Source organism: Rattus norvegicus, chromosome 8 (assembly GCF_021556685.1).
Source record: "Rattus norvegicus strain SHRSP/BbbUtx chromosome 8, alternate assembly SHRSP_T2T, whole genome shotgun sequence".
NCBI classification, from domain to species: domain Eukaryota; kingdom Metazoa; phylum Chordata; class Mammalia; order Rodentia; family Muridae; genus Rattus; species Rattus norvegicus.
Window position 1 is genome coordinate 18,896,930 of NC_141541.1, and position 15,571 is coordinate 18,912,500.

Genomic DNA, 15,571 nt, shown 5'->3' on the forward strand with positions numbered 1-15,571 from the left:
GATGAAAGTCAGTGACCTTTGGGCCATTGCGGTCTAGCCTCCAGCACTCTGTGTTTCATGCTTCTTATCAAGCAAGGGCCCACAGATAGGTGCCCAAAAGACACTAAACAAGATTTTACTACATGGGCATCAGAACATCATTTAAAAACTTACGAGGTAAAACACCCCCCAGACCATCTAATTCAGGCCCGAGACCCACTCCGGGTATAGACAGTGCTGGATGGCTCTGCCTATAGCCGCACCAGCTCCCAAATGCCACGTCAAAGAATGCAAGCAGACACTTAAGAAGAGCCAACACCACAGAGCGCCACAGCGCTCCTTTTCCTTTTACTCGAAAACTTGTTTTAATGATCAAATTTGGTAGTTACAAACCTGTATACTGTTGTTCCCTCCCCGGCCCCTGTTTTAGTATTTTGGCTAAAATTTTTTTTGTGTGTCTTTTTATTTCATTTTGTTTTTATCCCATTTCTTTTCTTTTCTTTTCTTTTCTTTTCTTTTTTTAAAGAAAAGAACACAAGGCTGAATACTGCTAACAGCAATATCTGTAGAAATAATGATTTGTATAAGGAACAGACTCAGTGATGTGCTATTCACTTCCCCCTTTGCATACGTTTGCCGTGATGTGTGTGCGAGGTGAGGTGAGTGAGTGTGCGCGTGTCTGAGGAGATGGCAGCTCCCTCTGACTAGGAAAGACATGAACGAGGAGTGCTTAAAAACTGGGCAAAACTCATTCATCTTAAAAAGAAGTCGAAAGAAACACTTTTCTCCCTTTGAAAACAGAGTTAAATGGAAACCGTGGAAGCAAAGGAGAGACACGATACATTTCGAAATGAATCAAAAACATTGTTTTCAAATCTAAAGTCCTCTTCTCTGTGGGTGCACCCCAAAAGTTTGTGGAACAACGATGTGGATGACTAGGAATTCTATTCGACCCTCCAAATTAAAGCATCCGGATAGGCATCAAATACTGTATGTACAAACGCCTGGAAAATTGAAACCACCTATATACAATTTTATAAACATTTTAAACACCAAAAACATACATCTTTTACAAACCAGCCTGTTTATAACAGACAAATGTACAACATGGTCTCTGGTACAGTGCTTTGCAAGAACTCTCCCCATTTCCAAACACATCTGTCACTCCCAAAATGCAGTGGTGTGGGCTCATAAAATTGTTAAATAAGGAGCAGTTCAGGTATTTGTTTACTGAAGGGTGCTACAGGACATACTGAGGGGTCCAACATACTCCAAATGACTGCAGAATTCTCTAGCGCATCCTGAACACTGGAAGAGACTAATTATGGCCTTTGTGTATTGTTACATACTTGTAATTATTGCTTTTCATTATTACATAAGGAAAGAAATACCTTATTCTTTTCCTGTCTTAGCCAGCTGGCTAGATATTCACTGATGCCAAACCCATGCATGGCTACTTTAAACCCCCTGCAACACACGACTGGAAGCTCAAAGAGGTGGGTCTGAATCAGCGATGTGCAGCTGAAGGTTGCAAGACACACACTAACAAGAACACACAGCAGCTCCTCACAGACCACACAGAAAGATGGCACCGATGAAATACCCCTTGGAAGTCCCCTGTCCCACAAAGCACAGGATGTCCAAATCTAACCACGTGACTAGTGTCTAGAGCAGTGAGAAGGCCAGACCACCCACACAACAAGAACATTAGATCATCCTGAATTGTTTCATCTAAAGGTGTTCTCTAGGTCTCTAAGCGTTTATTCTGGTCATCTTTGTCTTTGTGTGTTGGTCCTCGCAGCTCCAGCAAGGCAATATGGCTCTGTGGCTAGGCAGTCAGCAGGAAAAGGCCAATAGGATACGCATTTCCTTTTCTTCTGCATTAGTGCTTTCTAATGGTGACTACCCAGGTAAACCTACCCAGGCCTTCCTGGGACTCCAACCGCTTGAACCTTTTGATTATGGCCTTGACCTACATGTATTGCATTTTATGAGTGAGCAGGATAGGGGTACACAGAAAGCAAGCATGCCATGAGGCTCATCAGCAAAATACTCACAGAGGAAGGGAATGAATGCAGCATGCTGTCTGTCCTTAACAGTCCGATAGATAGCCCCTGCTTAGAGGGTGACGAGGGTCGACAGCTTCCCTCGGCCTGACCGGCACATGTGCCATGCTTCTTCCAATAGATACAGATACAAAGACACTCACTAATTGGCTAATTTTCCATCGTCGTGGACAGGACAAGACCAGACGGTAGGCAGAGCTCATGAGAAGCGAACAACATTACAACCATCAAACATACCAGGTGGGGGGAGGTGTGTCACACACCACCAGTTTCACCACCATTGACGACTGTAGCTCAAAGACAGTTCTGTGCTTGCTCCACCCCCACCCTAGAAACATTCATTTGGCAAAAGCAGCATTTTGATGAATGTCCAAATCTCTGGACCCATCGGAGCCCGCAGAGAAGTGGTCTCTATTTGTTTTGTTTTCTTGCATATTTCAGTGAAGGAAAGTGGGAAGGGAGAGAGGTTCAGCGGAAGGAAGCAGCTGCCGGGTCATGGCAGCTTAGCGGTGTGCAATGTTCCTGGTGAGGAACAGTGCCTAGGAGGATGGGTGATAGGTTTTGTCAATGAATTAGATTCTGTGTGAGCCTGGGCAAGTCTCGTCCTCTCTCTGGGCATACTTCCTCTCTTATGAACGGGACCTAGACTAGAAAACCTTTTAAGGACGCAGTTCTTTAGACTTGTGGCCACTTCTAGTTTCTTGTAGAATTCACTGCGCTCCATTTTCTAATGTGTAAGAAAATCTAATTTTTTTTTAAGAGGATCGATTTCATACATTTACAGATAAGTAATCCGATAGACCCAGTGTTCATCTGGGAAGTCTGTAGAGCTATTCTGCTGAAATTTATTTAGCGGGAAGGTGTCCTAAAGAAGTAAGTATTTTATGTAGGTCAGAGGAGAGATTGGGCAGAGAATTCTTCGGCGCCTGCACCTCTGCCCGCAGCTAGCTCTATTTATGCCTTCATTATAGGGTCAGCCAGGCGTTCTCTCTGGAAGAGATGCTGGCTAAGCACTGGTGACTCATTGGCATGAATCTCATCTCATATTTCCTGGGGGCAAGAAATGAATTGTTGGTTTTACCTTGATGGTTTTATGCTGCTGTGTTATTAAAAGCACAGCAGTGATTCAACTCTGGACCATTAGTTTGTCATTTTCTTTGTGATTCTTGCAAATGTGCTTCTTACGTAAGAAAAACACAAAGACTTGACTCTTGAAAGCGGCTTAGTGAAATTAATTGATTTCAAAACCACAGTGTGGATAATGCGTCCATGGAGAGTCTGACCAAGAGAATGGAAGAGAAACTCAGAGAGACCTGACGAGGGTATCTACTAACTCAGGAAGAGAGGGATGAAAAGGAATTGTTTTAATGACAGATGTTCGGAAACACTGACTCCTACAAAGAAGTAAGAGGATTAGAGACAGTCGAGGAGGTGATTGGCAGATCTCAGACAGCTCTCTTCACACACCAGTGCCGGTGGCAGTAGGAGCCATCCATACTGAGATTTGCTCATGAGGCGAATGTGCAAATATGCATTCATTTCCCATGGTCACCGCAAAGGCAGTGGCCACGGCTGATCAAAGTGAGAGAGGAAAGTCAACTCCACTGCTAACCTTAACTTTTGGAGGTTGGGTCTTTGTGTTTTCAGTGGGATGAGCATTCTGTTATGGGAAGGTGATGGCCGAAGCCCACGGGTTAGATGGGAGGGAAACCCCAGCGTGTAATCAAACGTTACACAGTTTCAAATAGTAGTTCTGGAAAATTATAAAACACTGTCTTTAAAAAAATCACAGTACTTGCTTTAAGTTAATATAAATGGCAGTACTAAAATAAGGTTAACTGAATCGGAGTAAGATATGGCATTTGGTGTTTCTGTAACACTAAAGATCAGAGAAATCGAAGGTGAGCGGTCTTTGCTCACCCCAGGATTTCCAACACTGAGTCCTAAACCCTTTGGGGCAGCTTTCCTCAAGAGCAGCTGTAGTGAGTGCACTCAGAGTGATACCTAGGTCCTCCTCACACGCACGCATGCGTACACACATATACACGTACACGAATATACACACTCACACATACACACACTCACACACACACACACACAACTTAATGTACACATAGTCATTACCTACTTTCTTCTTAAAAACCTAAGAGTATTTATAATGATATCATTACCAGCTTAGAATAACACAACTTTCACTTGTGGTGTGGAGAATTGTGATTACCTAGGCTGAAAACTGACTGCATCCCGTCCCCTCTCCTCTGAATTGTGACTTTCAAATACATCTCATCCTAGAGAGCAATACTACTAACAAGGCCCAGTTTTGGCAGCAATGTTAGAACCATAGGTATGGCCAGGAATATTCGACAGAAAACACAAAAACAACAAACTCATCCGGGATTTTCTAACGTTTGGACAGTAACCTCCCACAACCCACCCCCTAGGCAGCCTCTTATTGCTTTCTTGGTAACTTTCTCAGAGATCACAAAACCCAACATTATTATACTGGATGCTTAACACAAACAAGAAAAAAAAATCTGAGCACACTGAGCATGTTACTCAAACCTAATTTTATAGCTGAAAATTAGGCAGCTCTTTCAAACAACAGTGTTGGCTTCTAAGGCTTCCGCCCACACTCGTGCTTAGCTCTCACTTCTCCTTCATCTACAACACTAACTTTTCTGACAGACATATCTACTATTCTCACTTCCTTGGCCCCAAAAAACATGCAATGATGCCCCTCTGATGGTGGCAGGCTAAATACTGTAAGGATCTCTGGTTCCGTACTTTCCGGGTCACAATAATACACAATGCCATTCAGGATCTCCCATTTAACTTAGTAAACTCATTTCTTCTCCTTTGCATTCCAAGCCACCAACACCCACAACAAAGTCTGTCAGCTCCCCTGTCCCCCTGAAACAGTTCTGAGCCTCTCCGTGTCACTCTGAGAGTCCAGCTTGCTTGTGACAGTAAGACTTGCGAAGGCGTTCCTCATAGAAAATCCACATTTCCACAGACTTCTCTCCATCCAACACAAGTACAGCTTCTTTTCTTCCATGCTGTAATAGTCTGGGCACAGCACCTACGGGTGTCCTCTACACCTGGGTCTGGTGCTGCGTTTCCACAAAGGGAATGTGAAGGTTGGTGAGGCTGAGCTCGCCCGCGCTCTCGTAGTCACTCATGGCTACCTCAGAATCATCAAAGCCACAGCGGGCTGACATATCTGAGGATGAGGTGCCTCTGGAATTGTGCAAGGACAGAGACACACTGTCTGTGGGGGCCATGACCTCTGTGCCCTGGTTCATGCTTACTGCAAAAGTACTAAAATCACAGCTGGAGGGTGGGCCCCCCAAATCTGTTTCACCAGGGAGTGGGTGAGGAGGAAGGTACTGGCTGGGGTGAAACCGGGGCCTTCTCCTGCAGTCTGGGCTCATGGTGCCAGTGAGTGAGGTGGGCTGGGAGGGAGGCAGGGCCTCATACTGTTCAGGGAAGTCCTCTGGCAGTGGTGGGGGTAGCTGATCCTGACTCAGGAACTCTTCTTCATGAGGTGGCGGGTATTCACTATCGATGTCATATCCGCCTAGGTAGTAGTCACTCTCCAGCTCTCTTGTGCTACCCTGGTGTACTGCCCCTCCATCTTGGCTCTCATAGTTGGGCATTTCTTCAATATCAGACAGCCGTGCCCCAGGCATCCAGTCAGAGGTGTCCCAGTGATAGGCTGTAAGGGGGGAAATCCAGATGATTAATTTCCTCTTCACTAGGAGGGGCGAAGATGAACGAAGAGCAGGGGCGAGCCTGTCATGCATTTCTAAAGACCAGGAGACCCTAAAAGCCAAGGTCATACGCTAGCTCTCTATAAAGGCCCATTAGGGCCAGTCATGCTCTGGCCTGGAGAGAGAGAGAGCACAGAGAAAAGGTGCCTGGCTGGTGCGGACTCACTGTTCACTAGGCCCAGAGATGTGGCCACCCAAGGCATGCTGATGGACACAGACTTCAAATCTTCAATATCCATCCCTATCCCTCTCCCATCCACATGCTGTGCACAAGGCCGGGCTGGCAGAGATGCACGGGTGCACTGTGAACTGCAAAAAGCAAGGAGCTTCACAGGTAACTGGGAGAATTCCATTCACAGGGGCCGGGGCCGGGAACGAATGCACGTTGAGCTGAGCATACAAGACACCTGGAACATGCAAAACTCAGACCGCGAGACTGAGAGGGGCTGGAGCGAGGGGCATGGTAAGAGCAGCAGAACAGTGGGAAACACAGACATGAACTGTTACTCTGGGTAGTGGCACAGTCACCTCTGTTGTAATTCTGTCCTTGGTCCATAACAGACACTGTTCAAACACAAAAAGACACGTGAATCTGGCCATTCGGGTCATGGAAAGAGATAAACAGTTATTGAAGAAGCTTTACAGCTACTTTAAAACTACTCCCAGAAAACCTAGGCCTAACCCTGAGTTTAGATTTTTTTTTTTAAAAATCTCTTTGTACTGCTACTTAGGAAATTAATACACAAATTCCATCTGTATTTTGCTATAATTTTACTAAAGCACTAGCAAAATTACCCGATTTTAAATTAAACCTCATAACATTGCTATTTCTGATGATTTTATAAGTTTCCACAGCTCATTGCAGGTATTCAACAAATACTAGAATGAATGCTATATTAACTGATTAACTTGGATTGCAAATGAATATTCTTTACTTTGAAGAGTTTTGATAAGGGAACATAGATATTTAAATAAAATCAAACTAGATTTTCTTTCACAATTGTTAAGTTTATTGCAACCCACAGAGATAAATCTGGAATTTTACTTGATTTTTTTCCTCTGGTGCTGAAGACCAAATTTAGAGTCTTGGGCTAGGCAGACAAGACATCTATCATAGAGCTAAATCTACAACCCTGTTATCATCTTATTTAAAATCACCATTATATTGCACTTTCAGCCCCAGGTAAAGTACCACAGAAGCAAATTTTCTAGACAGACACAGACATGCTCTGAAAGGAAGAAACTAACAAAGGAACAGAAATAAAAAACAAACCGTAAATACCTTCATTCTCTATAGAGTCAACTACATTGTTGACAAGTTGAATGACAGTCACTATGGACGCTTTTGGCAGGAAAAGAAGACAGGAGGGAAAGGGAGGACAGGTCCTGGTTAGTTACATATTTCAAACACAGGTTAACGAGTAATAACAACAATAACAAAGATGTTACACACAAACCCCCATAGCCTTTCCAAAGTCTGTTCCTCAGGGCAGGTGACAAGAGGATGCTTATATATTGATATCTGGGATTGCTGGAACAGAAGGAAAACCCTAGAGCAATGGGAGGCAGTGCTCCTAAAAGGCATGGTGGCCAAAGATCTCTGAGTCATTTCTTTACAACCTATCACCTGTTACCAGGAAGATAGTGGCTGACGGAGACCCTCAGAGGAAGATTTCACTGTTCCCGGGGAGATTTCTTGTTGCTTGGCAATGTGCCTGAATTCAATGTCAATGGTGTAGAAACCTTTGAAGTGATATGAGTCTAATGGCTTCACACATGTCATGGATGGTCCGGATCAGCCGGAAGCCTGTCTCCTGCTGTGAGGCTTGGGGTATGTGAAGGGGATCTCTGGTCTATTGAGTTTTCTTAGATATTCATGACTTCAGATGGAAGGGTCTAGTGCTGTCTGCCTAGACGCTGATAACAAAAGGGTAAGTGTGTGAATTATAGACCCTTTGACAGCCTCGGCCGGAACATTATGACTGGAGCTCATGCCTGGTTTTTGAAACTATAAGTTCTCGATGTTTAACATAATATGCAAACTTGCTGTGGCTTTTCTTCTTGCTGGACGTGAAGGAAAAAGAGGATGCATCAAAGCCAACACACCCGGGGCAGAGGCTTGTGTGCTTGGTTTGAAAATTGTCAAAAGAAATACAGTTACATGGTTTGTTATTCAGTAGATATGTATGCTAGTGTGTGTGTGTGTGTGTGTGTGTGTGTGTGTGTGTGTGTGTTTGCATGCTCATGGGCCTGCGTGACCACATGTGGAGATCAAAGCAGGAAGCCTAAGTGTTTTTCCCTTTCCCTTGTAAGCATATTACCTTGAGACAGGGTCTATCAGTGAAGAGGAAGCATGTTGGCTTGGCTGGCTGGCTGTCTCTTACCCACAATGCTCACATTGAAATGCACCACATGCATGAGATTTTATGTAGGGGCTGGGGATTCTAACTTGGATTCTTGTGTACAGAACAAGTGTGCTCTTACTAAGGAAGCCATCTTCCTAGCCCCTGCATTGAAACTTCTTTAGGGGTGGCTAGTGTTGGGTGAACATGTGGGAGAGACCTGGGTTGTGTACAATAGAGCAAACTATTGTCACTTTCCCTGTGTGTGCACAGAGACTTGGCTATGGTACCTTTATGCTGCTTTCCTATGTTCAAACCATTGAGCTCAGGACGTGGCACTCTGTGGGTTAGCAAGGGTCCATGTGTTGAAAGTCACATTATCAAGTGTTACTGTTTTTCCTTGTCGATTGCTGGTAAATGGGAGGGGCAGCCTTAGGTGTTGACTCGGGTGGGGCTGCTGGCCCCTGGATGAGCATTTGAAGTGACTGTTGCTTTAGCACCACTTGACGAATGTTTGCTACACTGACTTGAGTCTCCCGTTCCGGCTCGTCCTCCACAGCTGTTCTCCTAGTCAGGAACACCAGCCCTTTCTCTGCCAGCACAGGTTCACGGGAGCTGGAGGCGCCAGACTCGGAGTTCTGAACGCCTTCTGTGAGCTGCAAGGACTTGGGTGCAGCATTCTGGCAGATGGGCATTTTTCTGAGGAGCTGGGTCATGATTTTCATCAGTTCTCCAAAATCCCATGACCCCAAATGATGAGACAGGAAATTCAATGGAACGAAGACATCGCTGTCTCTACAGAGAAGCCGCTCTGTCTCCAAACTAATGTCTGGCAATGTGGTGGCTGAAGGTGAGAATGTGGTAGAACTGGGAGGTGAGAGGCCCCAAGGAGCACAGAAAAGGGACACAGTATCCTATTGGCTGTCAACTGTCAATGGGGAGGAAGCAATTCTGTCATCATCTATGTCAGAGAGAACTCATGCCTAGGGCTGTTATCCACCCACACCCCCATGTAGATCCCGCTCTGACCAGTGCCTTATTAGGCCTCTGCCAAGGACTCCCAACACCGGGTAAAAATCAGTCAAAGGCCAAGGAGCAGGACAAGAAACTGCACAGTGTTGTCCCCTTCTCACTTGCTGTCCCCAGCACCCAGCAGGAAAGCGCTTACCGTTGTCATCGCCAGAATCCGACTGGAAGGAGTTGAGGGACTGAACTTCTGAGTTGCTGCCTTTATTACTGTTTGCGAAGCAGGTCACTTCTCCTGTGTCTTCAGCCCCTTTGTCTTCACGAACAGCAAGAGAGAGCAGAAACAACACTCAGCCTATGCAGGCTTTCAGCCTCTCTCTCTCTCTCTCTCTCTCTCTCTCTCTCTCTCTCTCTCTCTCTCTCTCTCTCAGAAGAATTTTTGATTTGCTTCAAGAAAATACGTTAGCTCCACAATGGGAAATTGATTGTACCATAGGGGGCAAAGGTCTGTCAATCAAGTGATTTACATTATGGATTCGAAACCCTTAACCCATAGTAAATGAGCTTCTGAATAGCTGTCAGCTGAAGGTAACTGTTCCTGCCTCCACATGCAGACTGTGGGGAGAGTGAAGGGACGCTGGAGGAGCTGAGCTGCTCTTCATTCAGACTTAATTTATGTCATTTACATGAACCGATGTGGTGTCAACACCAGGTTAAATGAGATTACTCTAAAAACAGGGGCATAAATATTTTATAGGCAAGAAAGCCGTTCTAGTTCTTCCGGCTTCCATCTCGGGGGATCAGTGGGATTTTCAGCTCTGCCTTCTAGAGGGCAGTGGTGTTTCATTCTGGGGCTGCCAGTGTTCCCTGCTCTGTCTGGTGAGAGGGGAGACAAATGTGAGTTTTCTGTGTCAGTTGGTGGATTTCTCTCTCTGCTATAGGAAAATAGGCAGCCCCCCCCCAACACACACACACACACACACACACACACACACACACACACACACACACAGATCCCTTTCCAATTTAGTAGACGTAGGAAGCAATAAAAGGCTCCATTTCTTGAGGTGGTTAAGTCCAAAATGCATTGGTTGCCCAGAGATTGTCTCACCAGCTCTAACTCTGTCTTGTTTAGCAAAGAGGCAAATGTATTCTATAAAATCCAATGATACTTCAGGGGAAGATTTGAGTTTGGGCCTGAGATGGATTCTGGAAATAAAGCTGTCACATAACTAGGTGGGGATAGAAAATGTTCTCCAAGACATACTTGAGAGCATCCCGGAATGTGAGTGTACAAAGAGACACGGACCTGTGATTAAGGGGATAGTTACTTTGTTTTGCAGCCACAGGAATTGTCATTCCTCCTATAAAGAGTAATATCAGGAGGAAACATGAGGACTCCCCATCTGCTTTCAGATAATGAAGTCAGAGCTTTGGATAAACAACTGATAGAAATGCAGAGAGATACCAGGGAGAAATTCATCTCCCAGCAGCAATGCCACAAAACACCACACTGTACTTTCACAAAGGGCAGGGTGTCCATAGCTGACCCTTGAACACCTAGGAATATGCGGTCAGCTAGCCCTGGTGGCTTTGCTTTGCCTTTATTCAAAACTCCATTCCTTTCCTAAGTTGAGAAAGAGTTGTTTGGCTGGGTGTTATTACACACACCTTTAATTCTAGGACGAAGGGGGCAGAGGCTGGTAGATGTCTGTTAGTCCTAGGCCCTACTCTGCATAGTAAGTTCTTAAAGAGGAAGATCCACTAAACAAAGAAGCAACAATCAAAAAGGAGCCTCTGCACAGCACAGTTACCATTCTCAATTCCTGTTAAGACCCCAGGACATGATGTTCCCAGGGCACTAGAATGGGAAGGCTCACCTCGGGTCTCCCCTCCCATGGAGCAGTGCTGATAATTTCCTCTGCCTCCTCTCTGCTGGACCTCTAGAGCAGTCCTGCAAAGAGCTACAGACTTCAAACCTGGTGCTCAAGTCCTGCCCTCAGCTTCTCCGGAGCGGATAATGCTCCCCATGATGTGCCGCCATTTAGCTGTGATGGTCCGAGCAGGCACACAGTTGAGCAGTGGTAGCTCCATCTACCTCAGCACTCTAGTCCAATCGAGGTGTTTACCCCTCACATCTACAGCTAATCTATAGCTGTGTGTGTGTGTGTGTGTGTGTGTGTGTGTAAGAGTATGCATATGTGTATGTATATGTATATACATACATATGTGTATATACATGCATACATACATATATATGTACATATAAAATTCTTTTTCTTTTCCTTAGTCTGTTCCTGGTACTTCATACTATGAATCTTATACACACGCTTGGCTTCTATAATAAAAGCCACCTCTCTTCCCCTCCTTTTTTTTCTGTTCTGCTCTCTGCTCCCAAACAAGCATCTCCTGGCTTCTTTCAGAGGTCTAGTCGGCCTACTCTCTCTTGCCCTTCAGTGAACCGAGCCTCCTACAATATGCAATATGCAATGTGTGCATTATGCAGATGATGGCCAATTGTCACCTCTTTGAAGTCTCAATGCCCCTCACCCCCATCCCAGGAACTCAGGCACACATCCTCAATGCTGAGCTGGCTGCTTCCTGATACTAGGAGACCCTCTCCAATCATTTCCTGCTGAAATTGACTCTTGCTCAAGGACTCCTTAGTAAGATTCCCCTTGTCCAGAAGCACCAGTTACTGTGTTGTCTGCACATGCTCTGCAGGAACATTTAGAACCTACCCCTCCCTTCTCCCCAGCACATACAGCATAGCACAAGTCTCCTGCTGCAGAGGACTTCTTAAACTGTGAGGACGTGTAAATGACTGTGTGGCCTGCTGATAAGACAGACAACAGAGCTCGCTTTAGTCTCATTCTGTTGCCACACTGTGGATCCTAAGTCCTACTTTCTGCCTGCTGCTCAACAACCAATCCAGTCATACTCAACTCTTTCCCCATTCCAGGGCTCCCACCGCCAGGGCTTTCCTCAGAGGTTGTTATCTTGCAGCAGGAGGTCAGAGAAGAGCACCTGGTTCCACGTGCCTGTGTTCTTCCCTCTCTTGTGTCATGAGACTGTCTTTCCTTTCCCCCTCCTCAGAAGTTAGCATTGGGTGGAGTTGTTGAGACCCAGGGGCTTCCTAGGACACCTGTCTATCCTTGCGTCTTACTCACTTTCAGATCCTGTGTCCCAGCCATTCTTCCGGATGGAGTCGCAGTCTGAGCGGCAGGGTGACACAGCTGGGAGGTTGGGAGCCACGCTGCACACCACCACACCTCGCCTTGCTGTGAGGATGCGTGGCGATTCCGGGTGAAATGTGCTCAGCTCCTGTGGTTCCCCACCCAGCGCGTCCAGGCCTTTGTCCAGGTTGCTCCTTGAGTCGCTCTGGAAGCAGGGTGTGTAGGCCATGGGGCGCACCGGCACCTGCGGGGGCCCCACCTCCTGGTACACGTTGCGCCCATCTCCTGCACGCAGGCTGCGGAAGGGGATGCCATTGCTCTTATGCAGCAACGCAGCTGTGGCCGGGTCCTGCACTAATGTGATGTTGTTGCGAGAGTAGTTCTTTCGAAAGACCTTCTTGCGAAAGACGATGAAGAGCACAATCAGGGTGAAGATGACAAAGAGGACCACAGCGATGCCTATCAGCTCCTCCTTTCCCACGTATGAGTGGCCAGCTTGGATGTTGGGCACAACCACAGGGCGCAAGCCACAGTACTGGCCTACATAGCCTGGCGTGCAGTTGCAGAAGAAGGAGCCGAACAGGTTGACACAGGAACCCCCGTTCTCACACTCTTCTCGCTCACACTCGTCAACGTCATCCTCGCACCTTCAGTGACAAAGCACAACAAAGGCCTTCTAACATCAGGACCACTGTAGCAGAGCTGAGACAAAAGCTTTAGAGCAGAAGAAGCCCCTACAAAGTACAGTACCTTGTGTGTGTGTGTGTGTGTGTGTGTGTGTTCATATGTGTGTTTGCATGTGTGTATGCACACAGGTGCACATACCCAAGGGTGAAAATCCAGCCATTTCTGTGTCCACTGAGCCCTTGCCCATTACTTTGCCTTCTCAGGTCCTTGTGAGATTTAGGAAGGGAAGAGCTGGTGGGAGAGGGGTATAAAGAGGAGAATGTTTGGTGTGGAAAAGACACCCTCTCCAAATCCCCTGAGTCAGGTGCACCTTAGAATTTAAAACTGTGCAAGTCTAGAAAGAGCATATAGTATGCATTTCTCACATCGTGTAAAAACACTAGCGCCCCTTCCCTAACAGTGCAACATAGGATCTCATAATCAAACCCACCAGCGTTTCTACAGGGAAACCTGGGTGGTTGCACCAAGTGAGAGAGATGGACTAGGATAAGCATTGGTGCATGTCTAGACAGTTTTTATCCCTACAGCACTATAGCTACACAGTAGGCTTTTACACCTATTTTAAGCGTGTGTGTGTGTGTGTGTGTGTGTGTGTGTGTGTGTGTGCATCTGTGGACCATGCATATGCAGGTGCTTGCACAGACTAGAAGAAGGCATTTGATCCTTTGGAGCTGGAATTACAGGTGGTTGTGAACAACTCAGTATGGGTGCTGGGAACCGAATTTAGGTCCTCTGGAAGGGCAGCAAGCACTCTAAATCATTGGTCTATCTATTGGGCCCCAGTAACTTTTAAGTCTGATTCCTTCTTACTTTAACACTCAAAGCACAGAGTTAAAACTTCTCTCCTTCTTCATGCTTCTCTACTTAAGTAATTGCCCTGATATGTTCATCAAAAGAGTCTGATTCACCCATAGTGTTGGTGATCCACCTTCTAAAATGTAGTCCCAATATCCCTAATTTGAACAGATTGGGGCTAGGTCAATCAGAAATTAGTTAGAATCACAGAGTATTTAAAAATAAATGCAGCTTCATTACTTTAAATTACATCCAGCGATTCAACCTCAGCTAAGTATTTTTTGGTGGAGTCCTCTGAGATTTGCTCTAATGAACATGCCAAACTGATCTGTAATTAGACTATCACTTGCTGAGAGCACACATATGTACTTCTGAACTGATCAAGGGTGCCTGGAAGTGGCCTTTTACTCAGAATTTAAAGCATTCCATTCCTGTCTGGCTAACACTTTAATTTCACTCATTTGCTGGAGGAAAGGGGTTTTCAAAGGAGAGGTAAGGATTAATTTCTCAGAATAGTCATTAAACACCAGGTAGTGGAGTCCAGTCGGCAGGTTCTGGGAAGCAAGTTTTATGTGTGTCTCAGAATTATACTGGAAGACGTAGGTGGTGCTAAGCACATTTAACAAAAGAAGTGTCTTCAACATTGTAAATGCATGAGGATTGAATAAGCTTGAGAGCACAAAAGGATAAAGTAAAACATACAAATTAGATACAGCCCTATGGTCCTTACTAACACTGAAGGAATTTAAACAGTGTCGCTACTGCTGTTTGTGTGTGTGTGTGCTCACATGCGTGTGCATGCACACAAGTGTGTATGTGATGCATTTCCTCATCAGTGTGTTTGTGTCTATGTGCCTATGGAGACAAGAGATTGATCTCGGATGTCTTTCTCCATCACTTCCCATCTTTATTTGTGTGAGGGACCCCATCTTTCATTGAACCCAAAGCACGCAGTTTGGATAGGCTGACTGGTTAATGGATAGGCTGACTGGTTAATGGATAGGCTGACTGGTTAATGGATAGGCTGACTGGTTAATGGATAGGCTGACTGGTTAATGGATAGGCTGACTGGTTAATGGATAGGCTGACTGGTTAAGGAATCCCAGGAAATCCCAGTCTTAGGATTACAAGTTCATGCTCCCCTACTTATCAACAAGGGTGTAGGGCATCTGACCTCAGGGCTTGGCGTTTGCACTTCAGTCACTTTACCTTCAGCCAGCCCAGCGAACACCATGCAGGGAAGACAGCAGTGTATCCATTTATCCTAAGGAACTACATGCTGGGTCGTTTCCTTAGGATAAGGAGCGAGTAGAGAGAGGTCCTTGAGCAGTCTCACTTACGTGACACCTGTGAGGCCGGCTTTACAGCTGCAGATGAAGGTGTTTCCTATGGGGTCACAGGATCCTCCATTCCGGCAAGGGTTAGGGAAGCAGGCTGTGATCTCTGATTCACAGTTTGTCCCCGTGAACTGCGAGAGACAGGAACACTGATAGCCTGGGGAAAACAGAGGGCCTCATGAGCTGGGGATGCCTCAGGGATTCGCATCTTTGGACTCAGCTGTGACAGGTCCTCTGCATTCCTTATCTTAAGCAAGGCCTGAATTCCAAAGTTGATCAGTACACTGGCTACGTGGAATTCATTTGCCGTAAAAAAAAAAAATAACAAGGTGCAGTTTGTATCCCATGTTAGCCCACAATAATTTCACCTAATTATCCATTCTTTAAAGGACTCTCTGATCTTGTCAGAGACCCTACGAGCAGAGACCAGGATGGTGAAGGAGGTGGCAGTGC

At 45.8% G+C, this 15,571-nt stretch overlaps 1 protein-coding gene across 4 annotated transcripts in view; it reads right to left on the bottom strand.

The window, feature by feature from the left end:
* Nucleotides 1–319: 319 nt before the first annotated feature.
* Nucleotides 320–15,571, bottom strand: part of Fat3 (FAT atypical cadherin 3) — a 580,764-nt gene continuing 565,512 nt past the window's right edge. The window contains 6 exon segments of one of the 4 annotated variants that reach the window (NM_001413472.1): nt 320–5,760; nt 6,344–6,379; nt 7,098–7,157; nt 9,326–9,439; nt 12,294–12,946; nt 15,122–15,275. In NM_001413472.1, the coding sequence (NP_001400401.1) occupies nt 5,138–5,760; nt 6,344–6,379; nt 7,098–7,157; nt 9,326–9,439; nt 12,294–12,946; nt 15,122–15,275 (1,640 nt within the window). In that variant the 3' untranslated portion in view covers nt 320–5,137. 4 annotated transcript variants of the gene reach the window in all.